Source organism: Phascolarctos cinereus, unplaced genomic scaffold (genome assembly GCF_003287225.1).
Source record: "Phascolarctos cinereus isolate Bilbo 61053 unplaced genomic scaffold, phaCin_HiC Scaffold_4;HRSCAF=312, whole genome shotgun sequence".
In the NCBI taxonomy this organism is placed as follows: Eukaryota; Metazoa; Chordata; class Mammalia; order Diprotodontia; family Phascolarctidae; genus Phascolarctos; species Phascolarctos cinereus.
The window spans coordinates 284,385,698-284,413,572 of NW_027555847.1; the positions used below are offsets into that span (position 1 = coordinate 284,385,698).

Below are 27,875 nucleotides of genomic sequence, written 5' to 3' on the forward strand. Positions count from 1 at the left end.
AGGGGTTCAACGGGTGGAGTGGTTTAGTGCTTTTGTGTGCCCAGTCATCCTAGGATAAGAAGTAAGTGGGATGTGTTTGAGGCGGAAGAGTGTACCTTGTCGTAGGCGCCCCAGGACAACTCAGTCTCAATGACCATGACCACAATCCCGAACATGCCGAAGATGAGCGCGTAGTCGCTGAGCCGCTTTCTCTTCTCAAATAAGGCTCTCCGAAGGCCTAGCCTGTAACCTATGTTCTGGTTTTTCTTCTTGCTAGACTTGATCCCGCTGCTTCTCCCACCCCCACCTCCTCTATCTCCAGCACCAACACCCCCACCGCTCCCATACAGCGCTAGGTTGTTAGAGTTATTGTGCTCGGGTTTGGACACTACTATCTCCGGGGCTGAGGAAGAGGGGGCAGCAGGAGGAGGAGGAACGGCTGCAGCTGGGGAAGAGGACCTACAGCCACCAGAAGCTGAGGGCTGCAGGGGCTGAGACTCTGAGTCCATCTCATGCAGGTTCCTGCGGGAGGAGCTTAAGTTGCTGAGTGGACGCATCACTCCTCCGTTGTACCTGCAGCTGCTCATGGCTATTTCAGTGAAGGGGTTGCTTTCCCGGCGACCCTGCTGCAGCTGCTGCTGCTGCTGCTGGTGGTGGTGGTGATGGCGATTGTGGTGGAGGTGCCCGCTGCCACCGCCGCTGCTTCTGAGGCTGCTAGTGGGGCTGGCAGCCTGCTGCAAGCTGCACTGGTGGTATTGGGAAGAGTATTGGTACTGTGGGAACTGCTGCTGCTGTTTCCTGGGGACACTGGCATGGCTAGATGGATTCAACTCACTCACATTGAGCTGGCTGCCCCTCCGAGAAGAGCAGCAGCAGCAGGATGAGGTGGAAACAGGCGTGGAGTTGCGGGTTCCAAAAGCGCTGCCGGGTGATGAGGTGCGGAGTAGCAGAGGCAGATTATCCCCCACCCTTCCCCCCGCCACCTGGGCGCTGGAGGAGGCGCAGCTGTTGCACTGAAGGCATGAGCTACTGCCGCTACTACCCGGCTGCCACTGGTGTATCTGTGGCTGCTGCTGCTGCTGGTGGTGGTAGTAATGTTGTTGCTTTGAGTGCTGCTGGAAGGAGAGGCACGGTTTGTCTTGTGTCTGCTGCTGCGGCTGTTGGTGATTTTGCTGCTGCTGCTGCTGATCGGGAAAGAAGCCTCGCTGCAACTGCAATGGGGTTTCCATATCAGAACTGTTAAAGCTGCAGGGAGACCTGGCGGTGGTGCACCCTGCGCAATGCGTTATGGTAGAGAGAGGGGAGTCCTGCTGCTGGTGAGAGGAAGGGCCCATCCCGGCTCCTGTAGAATCCAGGAGGTGAGTCCTATTGGTCGGGCGTACCAAAACAACGGGCATGACATCACCTGCGGGTAAAGGAGAGAGAGTTGCAGTGCTAGGCTTTGAGGAGAGGAGGGGGAGGGGGGAGGAAGAAGAGTTAATGGAACTGGGTTGCGAAGAGGGGCGGGGAAGGAAGAGAGGAGGGATACCAGTGGTGCACCGCATCTCCAGTGAGAGGCAGCGAGAAGAGTGAGAAAGGTGGCTTAGAGCCCTGGCTCGGGTGGTTTCACTTGCTTAGGTATAGAGGCAGAGGGGAAACTAAGGGAGGGCCGGCGGTGCAGCGAGGAGAAACCCTCAGGAGTGGTTGCTGAGGCCTGGTAAGGATTACCACTTCACTAGCCTCTCTCCTAGAGAAGTGCAAGTTATGCAAGGAGCCACTCATCACCTGCTCCCATGTCTCCCCATCCTCATTCTTTGATTCAGCCAAACTGGTCTTCACTCGGTTCCTCACGTCCGTCACTCCATCTCCGGTCCCTGTGCCTTTGAACTGGCTATCCCATATGCCTGGAATGCACACACTCCTTACCTTAATCTAACAGTCTCTCTCTTTAAAATGCAGTTTAAGGACCATCTTCTGCATGAAACCTCTCTAAATCCCCTCAAAGTATAATGCCGTCCCTCTCAAATTAACTTGTATTAACTATTTTGTATAAATTTATATTTATCAACTTTTTACTTATGCTGTGTATATTTTGATATGTTAATTGCTCTCTCCATTAGAATGTAAGTTCTTGCTAGTAAGGAATTTATCTTTCTTTTACTTGTATGCTCAGCTCCTAGCCCAATGCCTGGTGCATAGTAGGCATTTAATATTTGTCGATTGACTGATTTCATTTACAATGCATTCTAGCTCCCAGAATTTCTTATCAGAAGGGGGAAGCCAGCAGCATCTTGGAAAAGGAGTTATGTATGTATGAATTGGGGTATGGAGTGGTGGGTAGATGGGAACCTCTTTATTTGGATCCTCTACTGACAAAACCAGACAAGATTTCTCCTTTTCCCTGCCCCTTCCCCCACCCCCATCCTATCTTAGGTCACGCTGCTGAAAAAGAGAAGCTTTCTGTCCTTAGCGATGTAGTTTTAGAAGTCATTGGAAAGGATACCAGATACTAGGTAGAAAAGTTTGGCCAGTGGTGGTGCCAAACCTCTTACATTTGCTGTAGCACCTATTGTGGCCACAGGTAAACTTGGTCCCTTGATTCAGGTCTTCTTCCGGCTGGGCTTTTGGTTAGGCGAAATTTCCCCCATCCCTAGCAGTCTCAGAACCAGTTTAGGTACCAGTCTTCAATGTGACTGACGAGGAAAGAATGGGAAAAGCTGACTGTGTCTCTAGCTGGTAGAGCTGAAGAGAGATTTGGGAATGGTAAGGAGGTCTCCAAGCAACTCTCCGGACCCCCTCTAAAACCCGTGATCCCGTAGAGGAGCGAAAGTACTTGGGCTGTGCTAGCCCAAGCGGAGGGGGCCGGGGCAGGATTCCCAACGCTAAACTGTAACTAAGAGAGAGAATCCTTACATTTACGCCTTTTTAGAAACATCAAGGAGGTGGTGCCCCAGGCCACTCAGTCCAGTTGCCCAGGCTTGAAGTGACTGCCTGCCTTCCTGAAGGATCCCTAGGTTTTTCCTGCGCTTGAGAAGACTGTGCCCATGTGGGGAACTGTCCAGGGAAGTAGATCTCAGTTTAGGCAGGATCCCAGTGATGTGGTCCTACCAGCTCCAGCTCCTCCTTTTCCCTTTCTGTTGGTCCCGCCTACCTGCAACACGGACACAAGAGAAGAACGAAATGGTTACTGTAGGGTTTTGAAGCTTCTCTCTGGCAAAACCTGGTTTTGATTGAGGGCAAAGCTACTGAGAGGGGCAAAGTGCCGACGAGCTACTAAAGAAGGGGTAGCCACACACCAGGTTATTGATAGTTTTAATAGTATTAACGCTTTCCACAACGAATAATAACTGGAGGTTTGGACTTTAATTATAAATAACTTGATATTGTAAATTTTCATTTTAAAAATTCCAAAATTTTATCTTCTCAGCCTGCTTGCTGCTTCCTGCTTCCATCAAGCTTCCTGAGGACATGCACTACCTTTTACCATTCTTTGGAGACTCAAAGTTTAGCACAGTGTCCAGGGAATAGTGAGCAATTAATAAATTCTTATTGACTGATCGACTGGTTTCTAAATGTGACAGTTCCTTGGCCCCTCTCCCAAACTTTCTTGTGAATTAACATTGTGGCTAAGTCAGATAGATGCAAAGTCCTGTATTGGCCTTTGGAAAATTTGCTTTGAAAACAGTGACTTTAAGCATGATGGAGATTTGTTTTAATGGATTGGCAAAAATAACCTGAGCAGAGGATCACTTTCATTAAGTAATTGAATTGCTAAGCTGGATCCAATTTCTTGATATTCTACTCTGCAACATCCCTAAAGTTGGTCACCTGCTGCCTGTTTCTCTCTCTCTGTGTTTTTCCAAGAGTATAAAGTGAATAATTCATTTTAGTAGATCCTTTAGCAAATGTAATATGTGAATTGAAGAATTGTTTTTTTTTTCTTTCTTGCATTTAATAAATGGTCAAAAGAATGTTTGGGGGATAGCCAACTATTCCCACTTATAAACTATCATTGACTATCAGAATTTCCCCCATAATATCTTGGTCCAAATTATGACAGCCACAATTTATTGGTGGAAATCCTTTGGCTATCCCCAATGCATACTTCTCAGATATTAGAACTCCCTGATCACATGAGAAATCTGATCCAGGAAATATCTTCTCCCTTATTATCTGATTAGAGCAAGTATGCTTTGTTAATTTCTAAGTGACAAATGTTATTGCGGCCATCTGCTTTCTGTACCTTCCTAACCAGAAGTTTCATTAGGAAACAACACTTATCTTTTGAAGGATTATTTTTAAGTCAAACTCATTTAGCCAGGAGATCAGATTCTGTATGCTACAATACTTTTTCTGCCCTTTCATTTTGAAAATCTATTGTGCAATGTTTTGGATCTATGAAAAGCCACAAGATCTTGGGTCAACTGAGTAAGCCCTGAATGCTGAATAAATGAAAAATTTAAATACCAGGAGTTTTTGTGTTAAATAACTTGTTTTTAAAAATAAAAGCATGTGAAAGGAGAAAAGATTTTCATACACATAGCCTATTTACATTCGGTTTAATGTTCCAATTAAGATAAAATTGGCACAGTATTCTTTCAATTATTCTATGTGCTTGAATAGAACCATCTCCAAAAAGCTGAATACTTCTGAGAGATGTTGTCTTGCTTAATTAACTAGTATTTTCTTAACTTTTCAGAGTCAAAGACGAAAGAGCTTGTAGAAATACAAAGAATCCTCATAATTATATCTTATAGTATTATAGTAGGCAGAATCTTCAGTATCTTATAAAGTTTCTCACGGAGAAGAATGACTTTTTCTTGGTGTCAGACAATTTCCAGAATGCTAGATGCAGGAGTTGTGAAAAATCTCTTTATTACACAGGATGGTAGTAGCCTCATTATATTTTGCCATCTATATTTTCCTATTATATTATAGGAATTATTGTTTTGCAATTAACCTAGAAGGAGGTGCTTGTTATTGTTTACTTTTATTGATAAGGCTTCATTAAAGTTCTGATCTGATTCCTCATCGTTGCAGGAAAATGATCCCGGGTTAAGGAAGACTATGCCAGTTCAACATAAACCCTGACGGTTCTGAAAAAAGCTTTGAATGCTACCAGGAAATTAATTGTTTATCTGTTGCCAAAACTAGCCCTACAGTCTTAAGGCTGGCCACTAAGTGGTGAGGGTATTTTTGTTATTGATGTTTGTTTCAACTGAAAACTCCTGAAGATCCTCTAGTAAGGTTAAAATTTGTGTTGGCTGCCCACGCCAATAAAATAATAGATTTTTGAAGTATTAAATATAAGTACCATATAGAGTTTTCATTAACCCTCAAAGAGAGTTTTGAAGACATAGGATGCAACATGTATACAAGAGAATAAGAAGATGGCATTATGGATTGCTAAAAAGAAAAAAAATAGAATTCAGACTTATTGTACCTTTAGCTCTTAATAACATCTCAGTTTCTTCATCTGTAAAGGGGATAGATTTTGACCAGATGATGTTTAATAACATCTGACTACTGTATATTTTAGAGATCTACTACTATAGTCTTAATGAGATGCTTACTGGTCTATTAATAACTTAGTGTTTCATTGCTTTATACTGTCATTATAACTTTGTTATACAGTAATGCATTACTTAAATATCTTAGTAATATATCATTGAGTATTGATAATATTATTAGATTGCAGTTTAGAAATGTTTATTTTCATTATTTCTATTTTCTGTCAACATAAGGTTGACAAATGAGAAATCTTTACAAAGTAATTGTCAGCACTATACAGCTTTCCATCTCTTTGTTCACTTACATTATTTTGTATCTATGTCATGTACATAATTTGTATGTGTATGTTTATGCTTGAGTATAAACAATATAGTTTCATAGATAATGCCTTACACATAATAGTAAATAAATATTTGAGGGAGACATAAAAAGGGAAGAATGAGAAAAGTGATATAATTAAGTTTCAGAAAATTAGATTTGCTTACTTGATCTTCCTAGTAAGGTATACAAAAGTATTGGAGTTTCCTCTTTCAACACAAGAGGTCATACTAATCCACAAAATGTATTCAAATCTAAAAAACCAGTAATTTCATTTACCATTCCTGGATATTAGGTTTTAAAAATTTGTTTTTTAATATATCAAGTCATTTACTTCTTCACATTTTTGCTTGTCTACACACCCATCTGTTACACTAAAACCACAGTAGCCTTTTTAAGAATACTTGGCTTGTACGAAGTGCTCTAGATGATCTGTGAGGAATACCCTGCTGCCTAAAAGCACTTCTCTGAGAGTCTCTGTCCTCAAGGAGCTTATATTTTACACAAATAAGCATAACACACATCCAAATAGAATTTCAGAAGTGGGTTAACAACTAACAAGTGAGAGAATCAAGAAAGGCCTCTTTTTGTAGGACATAGTACTTGAGCTGAGCCTTAAAGGGATATAAGGATTCCAAGAAATGAATGGGAAGAGAAGGGGCGTCAAGGTATCAGAGCAAAGGCATGGAGACCAAGAGGACGAAGAGCAGGGTATGGCAAACAGCACAAAACATAAATGTGGTTGGAAAAGAAATTACATGAGGTGGATGGAGTTAACTTTTCCCACCTCTACATTTTGAATATTTATATAGCAGAAACCTCTTATATGCAGTCCATTATTCATGTAGGTTTAGACATGCCACAGTTACTAACCATTTACCTTTAGGCAAATCAATCTTTCTGGACCTCAGTTTCTTCATCTGTAAAGGGGATAGATTTTGACCAGATGATATTTAATCTATAAATAATTCTAAATCATTCCTCCCACAATATAGCTGTAAGTCAGCTATAACACAATTAAGTATTAAGCCAAATATTAGCCCTGTCTCCCAAGAGAGAATTATATAGATATTCTACTATATTTGAAGAACTGATTGCAATAAACATTAAGTCCCTGTTCATTAATATTGACATAAAATATTGCTAGAGGGAGGCACGTATATGTTTTTATCCCCTTCTGCTAAATAAGAGTCCCACATAATATGGGACAGTTTTAAAATATAATGGTAAAGAGAATCTACTTTTTTTTTTTGCTATCCTTTGTCTTTGCTTTCATTCTCCCCACTGCCTCTTACACTCACCATTCATCTATGTATTACACATTTTAAGGAAATATGATCAGAATAGTGGTGGCCCAATCAAAAATGGCTAAATTGGAATTAAACACTGACAATAATCATAACTGTCATTACAAAAATGCAATATGATCACATCGATTCTTCACTCTCCAAAGCCCAGCTCAACTACTTTTTCTGTGACCACCCAGTTAGAAATGATTTTTCATCTAGCTGATTTCATAGGACTTCATATTCCTTTTGTGCATTTATAGTTCATTTTCTAATTTGTATTATGTATTTATAATTCACTTCCTTCTACTACTCTCAGCAGAGATCCTGATGTTCTGCATCTTTGTAATTCCCTAGCACCTAGCATAATACCTTGTACCTAAATTTTTTGTTACTGCTGAATGAATGAATGTTGTATATGTCATGGTTTTAATATTAGAAATGATATTTTAGAACTGGGGATTGTTATTGAATGGAAACATAGATTTTGGAGGGGGTTTCTTAATTTTATGTGAAAATAGTCATAGGTGGTATAAAGTGGCATAATATCAGTACATAAAACTAATAGAATCTCTAGTATTTTTCTTTGTCAAGTTTAAAAAATGCATCCTCAAGAGCTAGAACCTATTATGTTGCTATATAAGCGCTAACAACCATTCTAATACCTTCTGCCATGATCTGAATGACATAAGATTATAAGTGTAACTTCTATTCCTGTTTAGCAGTATTACGTTGTAGAAAGATTAATGAAAACAAATTGAATTTATTATCAAATAATCAAGATTCATGGTTCATGTTCAGAGGTGACAAAATATTTTCAAGTAAGAAAAATATTATTTGTAAACATCAAAGTTCTATATAAATACAAACACCATCACTATTACCTTAGTAACAACAGTAACAGCATTTATGTAGAGCATTAAGTGTTTTAGAAGTGTTATCCTATTTTATCTTTATAACAATCAGCTATTATTATTTCATTTGTACAGAGGTTAAATGACTTACCCAGCGCCACATAGCTGGATTTGTCTGGGGCAGGATTTGAGCTCAGGTCTTCTTGACTACAGGTCCAGTTCTATCTACTGAACCACCTCACTGCCTCAATCATGCACACTGAGGCAGTGAGGTTGATCAGTGCATAGAATACTACACCTGGAATTAGGAAAGACTTGACTTCAGATTTGGCCTCAGACAGTAGTTGTGTGACCTGGCAAGTCACTTAATCTAATTCTAATAAGTAATGTTGTTTTGAGGAACAAATGAGGTAATAAATTCAAAGAACTTTGAAAACCTTAAGGTACTATATAAATATCAGTTATTTTCTTGTACATTATCTGGAATTGGGCCTCAATTGAAATATCCTGGATAAATATCTATAATCATAAAATTTTCATATGTAATAATTTATCTCCTTATTTGCTACCAAAGAGTGATTATCCAAAAAAGGAAAGTTTTAATCTCTTGAAGCTACAATTAGGATATGGCACTTACCTCTTCTATTTGCTTTTCTCTTTTTATTGTCTATATGATTTTTGTTACTACTGAGTTCTCAAAAAAAAAAGCATTTGAGAGGAGTGAAAAAGTTCCAATCTGAATCATTGGTCTGTAAACATCTATAAACCAAAATGAGTCGACTGATATTGTAATCTTTGATTTGTCCAGGTATTGATGGATCTAGGAATCTATACATGACTAGAGCATGCCAGAGACTTCTCAGGCAGAATGGTACAATATGGCAGCCTTTAATTATTTTTCTTACATCTTTTATCCATCCCCATTTCAAGAGTTATGCTTTTAATTAATAAATTTTTAGTAAATATCAGAATGAATGAGCAAATGCTATACCACCTTAAGAATTCTGATTTTTATTTTAATTTTGCATGCCTTTTCCCTCTCATCTTATTAGGAGATACTTTCAAATTAAGCTACATAATCATCATTATCAATTTTTCTTCTTAAAATAAACTTCTTCACACCCTCTCAACATGCTTAAACCATCTGAAGCTGGCACAAGGGTACCCAGAACAACTATCCAGGGAGGGAAGGGACTTGGATGTCTCCCATTTCTCCCCAAACCTTCTTATCTGCTTTCCATATTTTTGATCAAGACTTTATTTATTTTTCTAAATCAGACCTGCATAACTTCTAAACTTCTTCAAGCTGCAGATAGGTTACACTAGAGACAGAATGATGATGGTTGGTTGCCACAGGTCACGTGACAAACAGGAGAGTACACAGTGGCAACTCTGCATTTTTTGTGGGCCACTCGAAATCCTTTGGTGGTCCACAGGTTGTGCAGGTCTATTCTAAATCTTTCAAACCCATTACTCAGACTACCCAACTTTCCTTTACATTTCAGCCATATCCCAGACTGCACCTACTATTGTTAAACCAACGTCTTGTTGAAACCCTGCTTTTCCAAGCTACAGAGTTAATTTCAACCTAGGGGTTTCTCTTCATTAATCTGCATAAACCTGCCACTGTCTTTTCCTAGTCATGATATAGGAAGAAGTTTGTGAAAGAATGCCAGACCACTCTCAGCCTTGGGTGATCTGACAGAAGAATCTGTCTCTAGCCAGGCTTGAGTAGAACACAGTGGGCATCCCTACTGTAGATTAAAATACTTGTTAGCTTGGATAGGGGCTGACCAGGATAAGGAGCTAGGCCATGTAGCTCAAATCTTATACTTGGATCTTATTATAATAACTCAGAGATGTTCCAGTATCAATCTGTTATTTAATAGATTTAGTATTGTGCTTACAAAAACTTCTTGATTATAGAAATTTGCTCTAGAAGAATAGGGACATAACTATATAGTAAGTATAGTAATGTTTCCCTAACTTCATGTCAATTCTAGCAAAAGTTATGCAGATGGCCAATTTCGTTGAGCCAGGCTTGGGGAAATTGAGTCAGGAGACTCCTACCTCAGCTCGTGTAAATAGTTGTTCTCCCAGTCTTTCCCATGAGAACACCCACTTGCACTTCATAGATGTAAAATCCCATAGGGTTGCTAGCACCATGGATCACAGGCTCAATAGCATTCCTTGATGATCATGCCTAGAGTCAGACTCAAGAATACTGTAGTTAAAAGTTAAAAAGCAAGTTCCAATAATCAGAGATTCAGGTGGGTTCAGCTCTCAAAGATCACATATCCTAGGTAATAAGTATTGAGCATAATCTCACATTGGTAATAATAAGGGATTCATCACAACTTCATATAACTAGTGCCTGTGCTAAGTAGATTTTTTTTCTCTTTCCAAGTTCAACATTACACAACTAATTTTGCTTTAAGATGCTTAATAACCAATAGAACACTTGGGATGTGTAAATATAATAATCCCAAATTATATAGAGAACAGATTTTATGAAACATTATCTATAGTAGAATTTGTTCAGTTTTAACCATGTTCAAATGAACACATAGATCACTACTCTCAGAATCCCTTTAAACAATGGTAACATCTTTAAGATGAGTCTTGAGTAGTTTGTATATATTGTTACTCATGTTCTACTTCTATCTTAAATAACAAACATAAGTAAAATCAGATTTCCCATTAAGATAACAAGGTAGCTGGTAAGTCACTACTCTTCACTAACATAACTGTACTGAAATCCTATTCCTTTAAACAAATAGAGATTCCTGACTTTAACCTCACAATTTAATAGAAGGATCTGGCAAGTGTACAAAATATGGGGAATCACAGGGACCAAGGGGCTGATCTGCCTGTCTACCCTGTGATATTTTCCTATGGACTGATGTAAATCACATACTTTCTGGAACTAATACAAAAGTTTACCAAGTTGAAATGATATTTTTTATTTGAAACTTGAAACAAACCCATTACAAATTAGGTGACTTTAGTCTTGTTGAATGCATGAACCAGCCTTTCCAAATTACTTTGTACGGAAAACCATTAATCTCATCATTAACATGTTGAAACCACAACTTTAAATCACCTTATATTTTAACAGTTTTCAAATTATCTAATTTTCATTACATCCTTGTGAAAGCCCAAAATTGCCCCTATCTTAAGAGCCCACTGTCCAACCCCCTTGTTGGACTCCCCAACACTTGCTACTGTGTGGAGCCCAGTTGTAATTTCTTTGCCCCATCCAAGCATCATAATTTTTGCTATATTGGCTGCTTTTTCCTTAATTCAGGTTGACATAAATGGAGGTTCTGCTGAAATTTGAAAACTTCTGCCCTGTGGGCCCCATCTTTGACCTGGATGCTTGGTACAGCAGTGAACCCTTTGTATTCCAGTCCCAGATTTTGAGGCCAGGCCTGGGTGAGTAGGTCTCGTGAATCCTGAACTTGTGTCTCTTTGCTTGAGTTCCTAGGGCTCTTGAGTCAGGGGTTTGTTTGATGCCCGTGGGTAACTTGGTAACTTGGGTCTGCTCTGACAGGGTCCCCTAAAGAGGGGTCTGGGGTTTGTGATTATGGACCATGTGTCCACTCCCAACAGATCCAAAATGGATGGCTGATGGGGTCTGTTTTCAAATTATGGACTGTGTACTTATAAGTACGTGGACAATTGGCAGTATTTAACCAAGTCGGACCCTTTGATATTCTTTTGGTCACAACAAAATTTTTGCAGTTTACCCTTGATTTCAGTGGCCCAAAGATTGAAGGCACAGAGTGGGATGCCTTTTCCCAATGGCTCCAAACAAGAACCTGAATCTGAACTCTCCTCCCTTCAAGGATATATCCAGCAATTGAGATCAGGAAAAAGAAATATTGAGGGTAAGGTTTGTGATCTTCAGGAGGAGGTCTCCAAATTAAAGAAGGAGAAGGAAGAAATCAAAAGTTAGGTAGTAGATCTTAAAGAGGCCCTGAGACTGACCTCCACTTTCTCCTTGGCCTTTAGATCTTCCCCTTGTAGGCGAGCTCCAAGCTCTAGTAGTGATGAGGTATGGGTTTCTACTGTAAAAAGTCAGGCTATTGGAAGAAAAATTGCCACCGGCTACAGTACAAGTGCTGCCTCATCCCTTCATTGACAAGCCCCCACTTCCCCACCCCCTTAAAAAAAAAAGGACCAATTAATCTAGCTCAAATTGATGTGGCTCTGAGGAGACTAAATTATGTTAAGAAGCTTTACCACTAATATATACTGCCTTTGTGTCTGTCTTTGTGGACTGCTATTTGTGTTAAAGTATGCTGTGTTGTGTATGTGTGTGTGTGTCCCTGATTATGAGGCAAGCTTCTTTTTTTTTCTCCCTGTCTTGAACCCCGAACGAGAGAAGATGAGGAGAGTGTGGGAGTCAATAGCCAGATGCTTCCTTTCCCCTCCCCAGCCAATTAATTTGAATAAGTCCCTTACCTTTGCACTTAGCTATGTAATTCCTTCTGCAGCTCAAAGCAGAATTGTCAGAAAGGTAATATGGTGACTACAGCTTGATTCTTTTTCACCTGCTTTTAAGAAATTTGTTAAAACTTTAACTGGTAATTGACCTCGAGTATTAGAAATTGTAAATCCACATTTACTTGAACTGCAAAGTTAAGGTTTATAGATTATGTGCGATATGAATCTAGGAAACTGGTTTCTTAGCAGAATTTTAAGCTGAGAATTGTCACTATGTGTATTAAAAATGAATTTATTGCTAATAATGAACTCTTTTTTGAAATGCTAACAGTAGATAGGCATCAGATAAATTGGGAATAATACCATTTGGAAATACAGATCCAGGTGTGATTAAATTTATTCTGGCCTTCTTATTTTATGTGAAATATGTCTCTCCTAATAAGATGCTTTTGATAAGTCAGGCGTTATTGTGCTGTTTGGCATTAAGACAAAGGGTTAAAAAATTGCTTGGGTTTGGAAATTTGTTAATTGTGTGATATTAAAACAAGTTACCTCAGTTTAACAATCTATAATGTGGATATTTGATAATTTTAGATCAGTATTCTTTGGGGTTATAGATTAAATTGTTATAGATTCTATTTTTAAAAGGATGATGTTAAATACTTGAAACTGCTCATTTAGAAATGCAATAGATATTTATGATGTTGGGTTTTTTTGCTGTGAATTTGAAATGGTAGGAATATCTTTAAGATGTCCCCATCTGTGAAAATCAGAGTCCTAGGATTTTGCCAGCCCTGCTAATCATTTAAGTATAGTGGTTTGATTTTAGGTGAGAACTAAAAGTTACAAAGATGACAAATTCTCATCATACTATATTGCCCTAAGAGTTCTGAAGCCTTACTGGCTTAGCCTAATACAAATGAAGTTAGATGGGCATGTAGTGGTTGTGCCTACCCACCTTAGCACTGGGCCTTGCCCATATCATACATCGTTTGACCTGGCTTTTTAAAGCCTATGTTTCTTAGTACTATTTGGGCATGGTTATGAGTTTTCACCAGCTCTGTTACTGATATGGTATAAGGTTTCATAATGAGAACTGCAAAATTCTGAGGCGGAAGAACTATGGGAAAGTTTACAAATCAGCTTACAATTAAGAAAGTAAGCCCCACCTACATTTATTTGGCTGTATTAAAGTCAAATCTTAAACTTAGTTGCAAAGCCTCTAAGCCTATAGAGCCCAAATGCTCTTCAGGAGCTTTGGAGTGTGGCCATCACAGAACTTACAAAAGCGTGGGTACCATATTGGCTAGGCCATACTGGCTTCTGTAAGCTTCTCATTTTAAGAATTGAGGGGAAAGGTAGCCCCAGGCATTTTGCCTTCTGCCCAACCCTTGACTTATTGCTTTGAGGCTGAAAAGCTTTCCCATATCTGCTAAAACTCCAAAATGTGGTTGCTGAGGAAATGAGATCACTCTTTATTGATGTCTTTTATATGTTAATTTAAAGCCTTGGTCTGAGGAAGAGAAAGACTAAGCTGAATGGCTTCTAGGTAGAATCAAAACCTGGGAATCAGAACAAGGTTATCAGGTGTGGAGACCCTGATGGTCTTGAAGCCTGAAGAGGCAGCATAGAGAAGTGATCCCCAAATCAGGAACCCCTGGATTCAAGTCTCTCCTCTGAGATACTCCCCTGAGCATAATTACTGTGTGACCCTGGTCAAATCTCTCATAATAGCAAGAAATTTTTTTGTTTTTAAATCTGAAAACTGGAGGCTTCAGTAATAGGCCAGGGAAACTTTTGTTCCACTTAGCCTTGGTGTTATGTTTGACAGTTTTTCTCAATAGCCCTATTAATCGTAACCTTAATTTCTTAATCTAAAGTCAGATGAACACATATCTAAATTTCTGAGGACAAAATTTGGATTTGGAGCAATAGGAGATTTTAGTGCAAGACTGTATCTATGTAAAGAAGCTTTTGGTCGCCTTCCCTTTAATACACTGGAAAGGCTCACATACTTTCCTCTTTTATGGGGATATGTTTGTTCTTTTCATTATGGTGATAGTGGCTGTTGTTGCTCCATGAAAACTCATTGATTCTACCAATGTGCAGTCCATGGATAATAAGGGAAAATGTACAGTTGTATTGAAACCTGGAATAGCCTACACCTCAGTGTCCTCCATTCTTTTTGTAGGCTGGCATTTAATACACATCACATTTGTATGTTTGCATCATTTGGCTTAGGCAGCAGTGATATGCAGGAGCTACTTTTTAAAACTGGTCCATCTCTACACACTAAAGAGGAGGAAAAGGTTGAGGCATTCATTATCAGTATTAACACTCATATTCTGGTCAGGAATGATGGCAGAACTCTATGACCCAGACACAGTGGAGCTTCTAGGAAGACTGTATTTGCTGAAAGCAAGCAATTGTTAGCCAAGTCAAAATGTACTCTTGGAGGCCCTTAACCATTTAGCCACACTAGGGAGATAAGGGACTGAAAGAGGGAACAGAGGGGACAGAGGAGGTTTATCAGATATATTCAAAGAGATCTCCAAAAGGAAGTCAACAAACTTAGAGTTCAAGGTAAAAGAATTTCACTGGAGAGGCCAATAAGCCCTCTAGAGGTTAACACTAGTCTTGATGTTTTTGAAAGTATTTTACATAAACTGTCTTTTTCTTTTTTCTCTAGCCTTTTCCACTGCTGTTCATCTTGTTGAGTATAAGCAGGTTTTTAACAATGACCTGGAACTTTGTTGTTTGAGCTGTTTCCAATGTGGGGGAAATATGAAATCAGCTTAGGGTTGGCTTAGGTTTGAATTTTATTGAACTGAAACAAGTGACTTTGTAACCAAATCAGTGAATAATGTTCTTACAATTACATGCTATTGAAATATTACATACACTAATAATAGTGCAGTAGTTAAAAACAAAGTTAACTTTTCTCTTTTTTTTGGTAAACTTCACAGGCATTTAAAGTTTTCATGTTCCTAGTATTCAAATATTATGATGGCTTTGTGTATTTATTTGATACTTTTTTTTCATTGATTTATACTTGAGCAAGTTTTGTTTCATGACAGGATATTCAGCTGGAATTTGTCTTAGTACTGTCTGGCATTTTTGTTTTAAAGCACATTTATGCTGTTTTAACCTTTTTTTCTTTCCACTAATATTATTTTGTTTTATTGCCAGATTTATAAACTTTGGTAACCTGTGTTCTGTTTTTTTTTAGCTTATATATATATATATATTATATATATATAATATATATAAATTATGACTTAGTTTTTAACTACTTTTTAAATGTTGTCCCAACTATGTTACTATTATGGTATTTTTAGGCAATAACAGTGTTGGCAAATCATTCCATGGTAACAAATATTTTCAAGGAAAATGTAAAATGCCAGGAAAAAAAGTATGCTGGACAAAGCTCACTTATTCTTATTCTTTCCAAGACACTGTGACTGTCTACTTAGAATTTTTCTAATTCTCTAAAAGACAGATGTCCCAAATATTACCTGGACATTTCAGAGCTAGAGTCAGAGCTCTTCTCTTAATCCTTTTGCCCCATTGCCACTCTCCCATCTCCAAGGTTTCCCTTCTATCCTACTGTCAGAGTCACTCAAAACTTTTTGAGAACTTAATCTTCTTATTTCTCAGTCATTTTCTAGGAACGCAGCCCTGGACCAGTCTACTTTGCAGCTGGAACACAGAGACTAAGTATTGGAAAAGACACCTGTCCAAGGATACCCTGTAGCCCAGCTCATCAAACTCCTTGATGTTTCTTTTGGTCAGCTACGAAATTCCAGATTTCATCTTGACCAAGAGAAGTAGATTTCAAATGCAGCTGAAACTGAACCTTGTCCTCTTTTCCCAGACCCACAAATTGCTTGAGACTGACCACACATTATCACTCCCAGCCTCTGACTATTTTGTAAATGTCCTAGACTCTCCTCCCTGGGATTCCCAAGCTTTCTCGATGAAGTATCAGTTGTTGTGTAAGTGAAACAACTTATCTGGTGAACCTATGGAATGTCTCAAACTGCTGCACCTGTAGCTCCTCTCCCTTTGCCGTATTACTTTATAAGAACCCTATCCACAGCCTACTCTTTGGGCTCCCCAGCACTTGCTGCTGTGTGGAACCCCAGTTGCAATTTCCTTGCCTTTTGCTATATTGGCTACTTTCTCTTTAATTCAGGTTGACAAAAATAACACAATAATAATAGGAAACTTTAATATCCCCTTCTCAATTTTGGTAAGTCAAATAGCAAAAAGAAAAATGTGGATCTGAACAGATTGCTAGAGTATCTAGAACCAAAAGACTTATGGCATCTTCTAAATGGTTTGCAAAAGAATATAGGTATTTCTTAGTACCATATGGAAATTTTATAAAAAAAAAACCTGTATGATGGCACAGAGATATTGCAAACAAATATAAAAAAGCAGAAATAATAAATACATCCTTTACAGATCATAATATAATTAAAAGCCATTGTTTCAGGGACCATGTACAAAATACAGAGACCCAAATATAAACATAGCAATGAAATTCTAAATAATGAGTGGGTCAGGAAACAAATCATAGAAACAATAATTATGTGAAAGAAATAATAATGATGAAGCAATATGCCAAAATTTGAGGGATATAGCTAAAGCCAACATTGGAGTAAAATACATATCCATACAAACATCACCAATATGGAAAAAGAGAAGATTAGTAAACTGAACACTAACTTAAAAATTAGAAAGCCAAGAAACAAAGAAAACTAAAATAAGCAGAAAAGAGAAGATATTAAAAATTAAAAGAGGAATAGATAAGTCGGAAATAAGAAATACATTAAATGATGAATAAAACTAAACACTGATTCTCTGAAAAGATGAATAAAGTTAATCAATTTTAGCGAATCTGATTAAAAAGAAGGGGCAGAAAATTATCAACAACAACTTAATATGAAGTTATATGCTAACAAAACTGAGAACAAACAAGAAGCAGAGGAATACTTTAAAAAATGTAAAATATCTAAACTGTCACAAGACCAGAGAGAGATCTTATATGACCTAATCTCAGAAAAGGCGATACATCTAGCTACAAAGGAATTACCAAGACAGGAGAAAAACCTAACAACTCCTGGTACTGATGGATTCACAGGAGAATTCTGTCAAATTTTTAAAGAAAAAATTATTGTAAACTATTCTCAAAAACTCAAAAAGGAAGCACCCTCCCAGAATCTTTTTATGAGACAAATATAGTCCTAATACCTGAGGATGGAAAGATACAACACAGAAGGAAAACTGTAAGCTAATATCATTCATCAATATTGACTCAAAAATTTTAAACATGACTTCAGGTGCCAAGATGGTACAGTGAGGAAGAAACCCTCTGAAGCTGTTCCAGATTCTTCTCCAAGCAACTAGAAAACTGCCTCAGAATTGATCTAGGAGCAGGGAAGCTGAAGGTCTGTCTCACTGGGAGAGGGGAGCAAGGTGGAAGAGCAGCAGCAGCCCCAGGCAGCCTCACAGCAGGGGGCCTGAAGCAAGGCTCCAAGCCTGGGGCCATCCATCCTTAAGGCTCCACCCTCCTGCAAACCAGCCCCACATCAAGACCCCACTCCTGCAACCCCATCCCCAGCTCAAGCCACCAGCAAGGCCTTGACCCCATTGCTGACTGGTCCTAAAGCCCCACAACATGATGGGCCAACAAGACTTCACCCTGAGCCTTACCAGCAGAGAGGCCCTGTTCCCATAGCAACCCAGTAGCAGGGCCCCACCCTTGGAGCCAATTAGCAATAAGCTCCCTTCTCCAGGGCCAGCTACCAGAAAAACTGTTACCATAGCAACCCAGCAGCAAGTCCCCACCCTAGGGGCAGGCAAGCAGCTAAACCCTACACCCAGAGGAGTCCAACAGGAAGGCCCGACCCCCCTAATACAAGTCAGAAGGGAAGTCTACCCTCCAGAGAAAGCAAAAAGCTAAGCCCTGAAGCCCAGTGAAAGCCAGCAGTAAGACCTAGAGCCCCAGCCTAAAAAAAGCTTGGGACAGTGCAAGATCAGAGTCTTCTCACATGAAAACACCAAGTCACAAAAAAGGCAGAAAAATGAGTTAAAAACAAAGAAGAGCTTCACTATAGAAAGTTACTATGGTAATAGGGATGATGATCAAAGCATAAACTTAGAAAAGGACAAGAGTATCAAAATGGCTATGTGTGAAGCCTCAAAGAAAAATGTAATTTGGTCTCTGGACCAAAAAAGAATTCCTGGAAGAGCTTAAAAAGGATTTTAAAAAGCAAGTTATAGAAGCAGAAGAAAAACTGGCAAAGAAATGAGAATAATGCAAGCAAATCGTGAAAGAAGAGTCAATAACATGGGAAAAAATATGCAAAAATTTATCAAGGAAAATAACCCCCTAAAAATAGAATTGGCCAAATGGAAAAGAAAGTATGAAAGCTCCCTAAAGAAAATAATTCCTTAAAAATTAGAACTGAACAAGTGGAAACTAATAAATCTATGAGACTTAAGAATATAATAAAATAAAATTTAAAAAGTAAAAAAAAAATAGGAGAAAATGTAAAATTCCTCATTGGAAAAACAATTGACCTAGAAAATAGATCCAGGAGAGGTAATTTAAGAATTATTGGACTACCTGAAAGCTATGATAACAAAATTTAAAAGCCTGGACAACCATTTTTCAAGAATTTATCAAAGAAAACTGCCCTGATATATTACAACCAGAGGGCGAAATAGACTTTGAAAGAATCCACTAATCACCACCTAAAAGAGATCCCAAAAGGAAAACTCCCAGGAACATCATAGTCAAATTCCAGAGCTCACAGATAAGGAGGAAGTATTGCAAGCGGCCAAAAGGAAAAAAAACCTCTCAAATATCATAGGGCTACAGTCAGGATTACACAGGATTTGGCAGCTTCCACATTAAAGAACTGGAAGGCTTGGACTATGATATATAAGAAGGCAAAGAAATTAGTTTTACAACCAAGAATCACTTATACAGCAAAATTGAATGTAGTCTTTCAGGAGAAAAAAATGGATATTAAATGAAATAGAGGACTTTCAAGAATTTCTAATTAAAAGACCAGAGCTGAGTAAAAAAATCTGACCTCCAAATACGAGACTCAAGGGAAATATAAAATGGAAAAAAAAAAGAAACAAGAAAGAGAAAATGAAAGAAATTCAGTAAGGTTAAACTATTTATATTCCTATATGACAAGTTGATATTTGTAACTCAACAATAATAAGATCAACTAGAAGGAGTATATATAGACAGAAGATGGGAATATAAGTGACTTTGATGGGATGATATCCCTCCCCCCCAAAATAAAGGGGTAAGAAAGAAAATTGCACTGGAAGAAGGAGGGGGGAGATTGAATGGGGTAAATTATCCCACATAAAAGAGGCATAAAAGAGCTATTATAATGGAAGGGAATATGGAAGTGGGGGGGGTTGGCAGGCAAAACTTAAACCTTATTCTCTTCAAAATTGGCTCAAAGAAGGAATAATATACACATTCAGTTGGATATAGAAATCTATCTTGCCATATAAAGAAGTGGGACTGATAAAAGGAAGGGTATGTTGGTGAAGGCAGTGATTAGAAGTAAACACTTGCGAGGAAGGAAAGGGTTGGGGGTAAGGGAGAGGATAAGCAATAGCAAGGAGGGAAATGCACAGTTAGCTATAATAACTATAAATGTGAATGAGATGAACTCACCCATAAAATGAAGGCAGATAGCACAGTGGATTAAAAACCAGAATCCCACGATATGTTGTTTACGAGAAACACAGTTGAAGCAAAGAGATGCAAGGTAAAGGTAAGGGCCTGGAGTAACATCTGTTGTGTTTCAGCTGAAGCAAAGAAAGCAGGGGAAGCATTCTTGATCTCAAACCAAAAGCAAAAAAGAGATCTAATTAAAAGAGATAAAAAAGGAAATTATATCTTGCTGAAAGGTACTGTAGACAATGGACTGGTGTCAATATTAAACACCAATATTATACATCAAATGGCATAGCATCTAAATTTTTGAAAGAGAAGTTGAATGAGTTACAGGAAGAAATAGATAATAAAACTATACTAGTGGGGGACCTCAACTTTTCCCCTCTCAGAACTAGATAAATCTATAAAAAAAAAAAAAAGAAAGAATTTAAGAAGGTGAATAAAATTCTGGAAAATCTAGATATGATAGATCTCTGGAGAAATGTGAATAGTAATAGAAAGGAATATACCTTTTTCTCAGCAGCACATGGCACCCACACAAAAATTGACCCTGTATTAGGACATAAAAACCTTACAGCCAAATGCAGAAAAGCAGAAATATCAAATGCCTCCTTTTTAGATCATAATGCAATAAAAATTACGTTCAATAATGGACAATGGAAAGAGAAATTTAAAATTAATTGTAAATTAAGTAATCTAATCCTAAAAAATAAGTGGGTCAAAGAACAAATCATAGAAACAGTTGATAATTTCATTAAAGAAAATGACAACAATGAGATAACATACCAAAATTTATGGGATGCAGCCAAAATGGTACTTGGGAAAATTTATATCTCTAATTGCTTAAATCAACAAAATAGAGAAAGAGCAGATCATTGAATTGGGCATGTAATTTAAAAAAAAAACTAGAAAATCAAAGGAGAGATTAATTAAAATTGAAACTAAGGAAACCATTGAACTTCTAAATGAAACTAGAACCTGGTTTTATGAAAAAAAAATAGATAAACCATTGGTTAATTTGATTTAAAAAAAGGAAAGAAGAAAACTAAATTGCTAGTATCAAAAATGAAAGGGGGTGAATTCACCACCAATGAAGAGGAAATTAAGACAATTGTTGGGAGCTATTTTGTCCAATTATATGGGAATGAATTTGACAATCTAAATGAAATGGATGAATATTTACAAAAATATGAACTACCCAGATTAACAGAAGAAGAAATAAAATACTTAAACAACTCATTCTCAGAAAAAAAAATGAACAACCCATCAATGAACTTCCTAAGAAAAAATTCCCAGGACCAGATGTGAATTCTACCAAATATTTAAAGAACAATTAATCCCAATACTATATAAACTATTTAGTAAAATAGGCAAAGAAGGAGTCCTACCAAATTCCTTTTATGACACAAATATGGTGCTTATACCTAAACCAGGAGGATCCAAAACAGGGAAAGAAAATTATAGACCAATTTCCCTAAGGAATATTGATGCAAAAAAATTAAATACTCTCAAAGAGATTGAAACAATATACCACAAGGATCATATACTATAACCAGGTGGGATTTATACAAGGAATGTAGGGCTGGTTCAATATTAGGAAAACTATCAGCATAATTGATCATATCAATAACAAAACCAACAGAAATCATATGATTATCTCGATAGATTTAGAAAAATCCTTTGACAAAATATAGTGCCCATTCCTTTTAAAAAACACTAGACAGCATAGGAATAAATGGAGCTTACCTTAAAATGATAAGTAATATTTATCTAAAATCATCAGGAAGCATTACCTAAAATAGGGACAAACTAGAAGCCTTCCCAATACAATTAAAGGTGAAGCGGGGCAGGTAGCGCAGTGGATAGAGCTTCAGCCCTGAAGTCAGGAGGACCTGAGTTCAAATCCAGCCTCAGGCCAAACACTTGACACTAGCTGTGTGACCCTGGGCAAGTCACTTAACCCCAATTACCTAAAAAAAATCAGGGGTGAAGCAAGGATGCCCATTATCAGCTCTGTTATTTAACATTGTGCTAGAAATGTTAACTATAGCAATGAAAGATGAAAAATAAAGGAATTAGAATAGGCAAAGAGGAAACAAGACTATCACTCTTTGCAGATGATATGATATTATACTTAGAAAATCCTAGAGAATCAATTAAAAAACTACTTGAAATTATCAACATCTTTAGCAAAGTTGCAGGATACAAAACAAACCCACATAAATCATCAGCATTTCTACATATTACCAACAAAGTCCAGCAGCAAGAGATAGAAAGAGAAATTCCATTTAAAAAAACTGAGACAGTTGGGTGTCTACTTGCCAAGACAAACTCAGGAACTATATGAACACAACTACAAATCACTTTTCACACAAATAAAGTGAGGTCTAAACAATTAGAAAAATATTAATTGTTCATGGGTAGGCCAAGTCAATATAATAAAAATGACAATCTATCTAAATTAATGTATTTATTCAGTACTATACCAAACTATCAAAAATTATAGAGTAAGAAAAATAATAACAAAATTCATCTGGAAGAACAAAAGCTCAAAGATATCAAGGGAATCAATGAAAAAAAATGGGAAAGGAGGTGGTCTAGCTGTACCAAATTTCAAACTGAAAGCAGTAATTATCAAAACAAACTGGTACTGACAAAGAAATAGAGAGGTGGATTAGTGGAATAGGTTAGGTACAAATTACATTATAGTAAATGACCATAGTAATCTAGTATGTGATAAACACAAAGATCCAAGCTTTTGGAACAAAAACATTATTTGACAAAAACTGCTGGGAAAACAGTATGGTGAAAACTAGGTATAGGGCAACATCTCACCACCATATACCAAGATAAGGTCAAAATGGGTGTATGATTTACGTATAAAGGGTGATACCATAAGCAAATTAAGAGTGCATAGAATAGTTTCTCTGTCAGATTTATGGATAAATTCTTATTTGTGGATAAATATCCTAAGTTCTTTAGGACCAAAGAAGATATAGAGAGCATTACAAAATGTAAAATAGGTAGACAAAGAAAGCTATTTACAGTCATATGAAAAAATGCTCTAGATCACTGTTGATCAGAAAAATGCAAATTAAAACAGTTCTGAGGTACCACTTCACACCTATCAGAGTGGTTAATATGACAAAAAAGGAAAATGTTAGATGTTAGAGGGGATGTGGGAAAACTGGGACACCAATGCACTGCTGGTGGAGTTGTGAACTGATCTAACCATTCTGAAGAGCAACTTTGAACTATGACCAGAGGGCTATAAAACTGTGCATACCTTTTGATCCAGCAATACCACTGCTAGGTCTATGTCCTGAGACATCCAAAAAAAGGGAAAAGGACCTGTTTGTGCAAAAATATTTATAGCAGCTCTTTGTGTGGTGCCTAAGAATTGGAAATCAAAGGGATGCCCATCAATTGGGGAATGGCTAAACAAGCTATGGTATGTGATTGTAATGGAATATTATTGTGCTATAAGAAATAACAAGCAGGATGATTTCAGAAAAACATGGAAAGACTTACATGAACTGATGAATAATGAAATGAACAGAACCAGGAGAATGTTGTACACAGTAAAAGCAATATTGTTTTATGAAGAATTGTGAATAACTTAGCTATTTTCAGCAATACAATGATCCAAGACAATTCCAAAGGACCGTTGATGAAGCATGCTGTCTGCCTCGAGAGAAAGAAACAATACGGTCTGAATATAGACTGAAGCATGCTATTTTTTACTTTCTCTCATTTTTTTCTTTGGTTTGAATCTTCTTGTACAAAATGACAAATATGGAAATGTTTTCCATAATTGGACATGTATAACCTACATCTGATACTTAACATTTTGGGCAGGGGGGAAGAGCATTGAGGGAGAGGGGGAAGGAGGGAGAGAATTTGGAACTCAAAGCTTTAACTAAAATGTTAAAGAAAAATATTTAAATAAAGTCCTATCAAACAGACTACAATAATTTATCCAAGAAGTCATTCATTATGACCAAGTGGAATTTATACCAAAGATGTAAGGATGATTCAATATTAGGAAAATAACTAGTATCATTAATCACATGAAAAATCAAAACATCTCAAACTACACAATCACATCAATAGATTCAGAAAAAGTTTTTGACAAAGTACAATACTCTTTGTGCTAAAAAACCTACAAAGTATGGGCCTAGCAAGACCTTCTATAATCATAAAAAGCATCTATCTGAAACCAAAAACAAGTATCATAAGCAATGGGAATACACTAGAATCTTTTCCAAAAATACATAAGCAAGAATGCTCACTTTCACCACTATTATTTAATATAATTCTGGAAATGCTAGCAATAGCAGTAAGACAAGAGAAAAAATTAAAATAATAAGGATAAATAAAGAGGAGACAAAACTATATTTGCTCATGATATGATGGCATACTTGGAAAATTTTGGAAAATCAGCCAAGATACTAATGAGGCAATTAATAGATTCCACAAATTACATACTCCAAAATCAGCCTTCAAAAATCAACAGCATTTTTTACATAATAATGATAAAACCCAAGATGTAAAATTAGAAAGGAAAAAATCCCATTCTAAACAACTACAAAGTGCACAAAATATCTGGGGATTGATCTACTAAAAAACACAAAAGATTTCTATAGATTCTATTGTAAAAAGTACTCCTTAAAGAAATAAAGAACTTAAGTAGCTGTAGGAATATTCAGTGCTCATCGTTAGGCCATGTCAATATAATAAAAATGACTATACTGCCAAAGTTAATTTACAATTTCAGTGCTATACTAATTAAATTGCCAAGGGGATACTTTGTAGAACCGGATAAAAGTAATAACAAAATACATTTGGAAAATCAAGATATCTAGAATATCAAGGGAAGTGATGAAAACAAATGTGGGTAAAAGAGGAATAGCACTTCCAGTACTCAAACTATGCTATATAGGAGCAGGCATCAAAGCCATCTGGTATTGTTTAGAAAATAGAGAAAGAGATGAATGGAAAAGACTAGAGAAGGGAGAAACAGAAACAGTGGAATTCAACAACCCAATGTTTGATAAAGTAAAAACACAAATTACCTGGGAAAAAATTTTATTCAATAAAAACTGCTGAGAAAAAATGGAAAGCAGTCTAGCAAAAATTACATGCAGATCAAAACCATATACTGTAATTTACAATACATTCTAAATGGATATGCAAGCTTAATATTAAAGATCATACTATCCAGAATTAGAAGTAGGTCATATACTTCTCACAGCTATGGGTTGCAGATGTATTTTTAACCAGACAAGAAATAGAGACAATTAGAAAAGTTAAAATAGATAACTTTGATTACACACAAAGGAAAAACTTCTGCATGGACAAAATTATATACCTAGTCAAGCAGGGAAAAAAAATCTTTGTACTAAAATTTTCTGATGAGTTTATGTCTAAGATATATAATCAATAAATACAAAAGGTATTTCATATTTTATTTTCCCTATGCTCAAAATGCCTTCTCCTCCCATCTCCACATGTTGATATCCTATGCATCTTTCAAGACTCTACTGAAATAAGATGTTTTTCCACAAAGCTTTCTAGACTTGCTGAGCTAAATATGTCCTGTCCCTCCTATCAAATTCCATAGCAAGTCTGTTGATACAGCTTATATACTTAGGACTTCCTATTTTTAATTATTGTTATCTGGTATTATTCACATGTGACTCATTTAGGGAAGGACAGGGACAAGAGTAGCACAGGATGAGCAGGCATGGATGGGTTGTGATCTGAATTATTTAAATGAGTACTTGAACTGTTGAGATCATTATCTTTGGGGGAATTTAGTACTGAGGTATGTATTTCCACAAGGTAGTAAGGAAAAACTCTTAAAAATTTTTTTACTCTCCCTCTGGACATAAGTACAGGGTTTTGTACGTAGTAGTCTTTAATAAATATTTGTCAAATGTTGAATGACAATGAACAAGAAAGGGAGCACCTTAGAACAATGAGTTTGATGAAGAGGAAGTGAAATAAAGGCAGGATTAAAAAAAAAGAAAGCAAAAGAAAAATTATAAACAATGGAAAAAAAGGAAGTACATGTTCTAGTTTAGAAAGATTAAATCCAAAAGTTACATTTTAAAGTAAGGCTATAAACATAAATCCTCACAAAAACAAAATGAAAGTCTGTATCACTATGACTATGCATAATAAAACTAATGTCAATTTTTCTTTTACTTGTGAAACCTGCCTCCTGCAGAGTCCATAATAACTATTACTGCATTTTTGTTCTTTTTAAATTTTTTTTATTAATTAATTTATTTTTTGTTTTCTACATTCACTTCCACAAGATTTTGAGTTCCAGATTTTCTCCCCATCTCACCCCTTCCCCCACCCCAAGATGGCATGCATTCTGAATACCCCTTCCCCTAGTCTGCCCTCCCTTCTATCACCTTTCCCTTCTATTTTCCTGTAGGGCAGAATAGATTTCTATGCCCCATTGCCTGTATATCTTATTTCCAAGTTGCATGTAAAACCAATTTTTAACATTTGTTTTTAAAACTTTGGGCTCCAAATTCTCACCCTTCCTCCCTCCCTATTCACCCTCATTGAGAAGGCAAGCAACTTGATACAGGTTATACATGTGTAGTCATGCAAAAAACTTTCATAATAGTCATGTTGTAAAAAACTAAGTATATTTCTCTTCATTCTATCCCACCTCCCCAAATATTCTATTCTCTCTTTTGACCTTGTCCCTCCTCAGAAGTGTTTGCTTCTGATTACCCCCTGCTCCAATCTTCCCTCGCATCATCCCCCTACTCTCTTATCCCCTTCCCCCCTATTTTCCTGTATTACTGCATTTTAAAGAACCAAATGTTGTGGAAATGAAAATTTTAACTGTCAGTTTGAAGAGAAAGTTTAGTGTGGTGGCTTTAGAGAAGTAAAAGAGATTGTCATGGCTTGAGAGAAGCTGGAGAGGAAAGACAGAAAGAAGGTAGAAAGGTTTTCTTTCTTAATGGAACAATTGTAACCTTTATCTTACAAAGACGAGAAAGAAAATCCCTGACAAGAGACTTTGCTTAGTATCTTGAGTGAACTGAATGATGGAACTGTCTTTCCAGAAGTTTGCAGAAGTTGCCTGCCTCTACAGTTATCATTCTTATAGCTAAATATTGTTACTAGTTTTTTTTACATATGTAAAGTTAAACATTATATAGCCAGTAACTAATATTTATTTAATCTTAACAGATTAAAGGGTTATCTATATAAAATGACTATATACTATTGGGAGAAAATGTTTCTTCTGACTATTAAACTGGAGTGGGGCTCTAAGATTAGTTGATCGGCAGATTATGCTAAAATTTTGTTAATTAATGAGGAAATATGCAAATGTTCAATTAGATTATTCTAGAACTCAGGTTGATGAGTTTGAATATGGGAACAAGATGAAGGGGGCACAACCTTTATAAGGCTGTTAGAGGAAGCTGGTAGCACAGTAGCACACTAGGCCAAAAGTTAGAAACCCATGAGTTCAAATCTGTCCTTGCTCACTAGCTACATAAACCGGGCAAGTCACTTAACTTCTGCTTGCCTTAGTTTCCTCAACTGTAAACTGGGGATAATAATAGCATCTTTCTCATAGGGTTGTTACAAGGATCAAATGAGATAATACTTGAAAAAGTGCTTAGCATAGTATCTGATACATAGCAGGTGCTACATAAACACTTACTCCTGTCACTGTTTTTGAAATACATAGGATGGAAAATTGTTTAATCTTTTTTTTTTCCATTTCCCATAGGGAAAGAATTA

The 27,875-nt window shown here is 37.0% G+C and overlaps 1 protein-coding gene and 1 long non-coding RNA gene across 2 annotated transcripts in view; one reads left to right on the plus strand and one right to left on the minus strand.

Annotated features, from left to right (window-relative positions):
- The window catches only part of KCNN2 (potassium calcium-activated channel subfamily N member 2), a 190,947-nt gene extending 187,979 nt beyond the window's left edge, over nucleotides 1–2,968 (minus strand). The window contains exons 1-2 of the mRNA XM_021009472.2: nucleotides 2,872–2,968; nucleotides 96–1,384 (exon numbers count right to left, since the gene is read on the minus strand). Of these exons, the coding sequence (XP_020865131.1) occupies nucleotides 96–1,384; nucleotides 2,872–2,893 (1,311 nt within the window). The 5' untranslated portion in view covers nucleotides 2,894–2,968. The remainder of the gene's footprint in view (nucleotides 1–95; nucleotides 1,385–2,871) is intronic.
- On the plus strand, nucleotides 1,378–27,875 carry LOC110223790 (uncharacterized). Its single transcript, XR_002328789.2, has 3 exons — nucleotides 1,378–1,675; nucleotides 11,235–11,362; nucleotides 16,034–27,875. It is a non-coding gene; the product is annotated as an uncharacterized LOC110223790 (long non-coding RNA).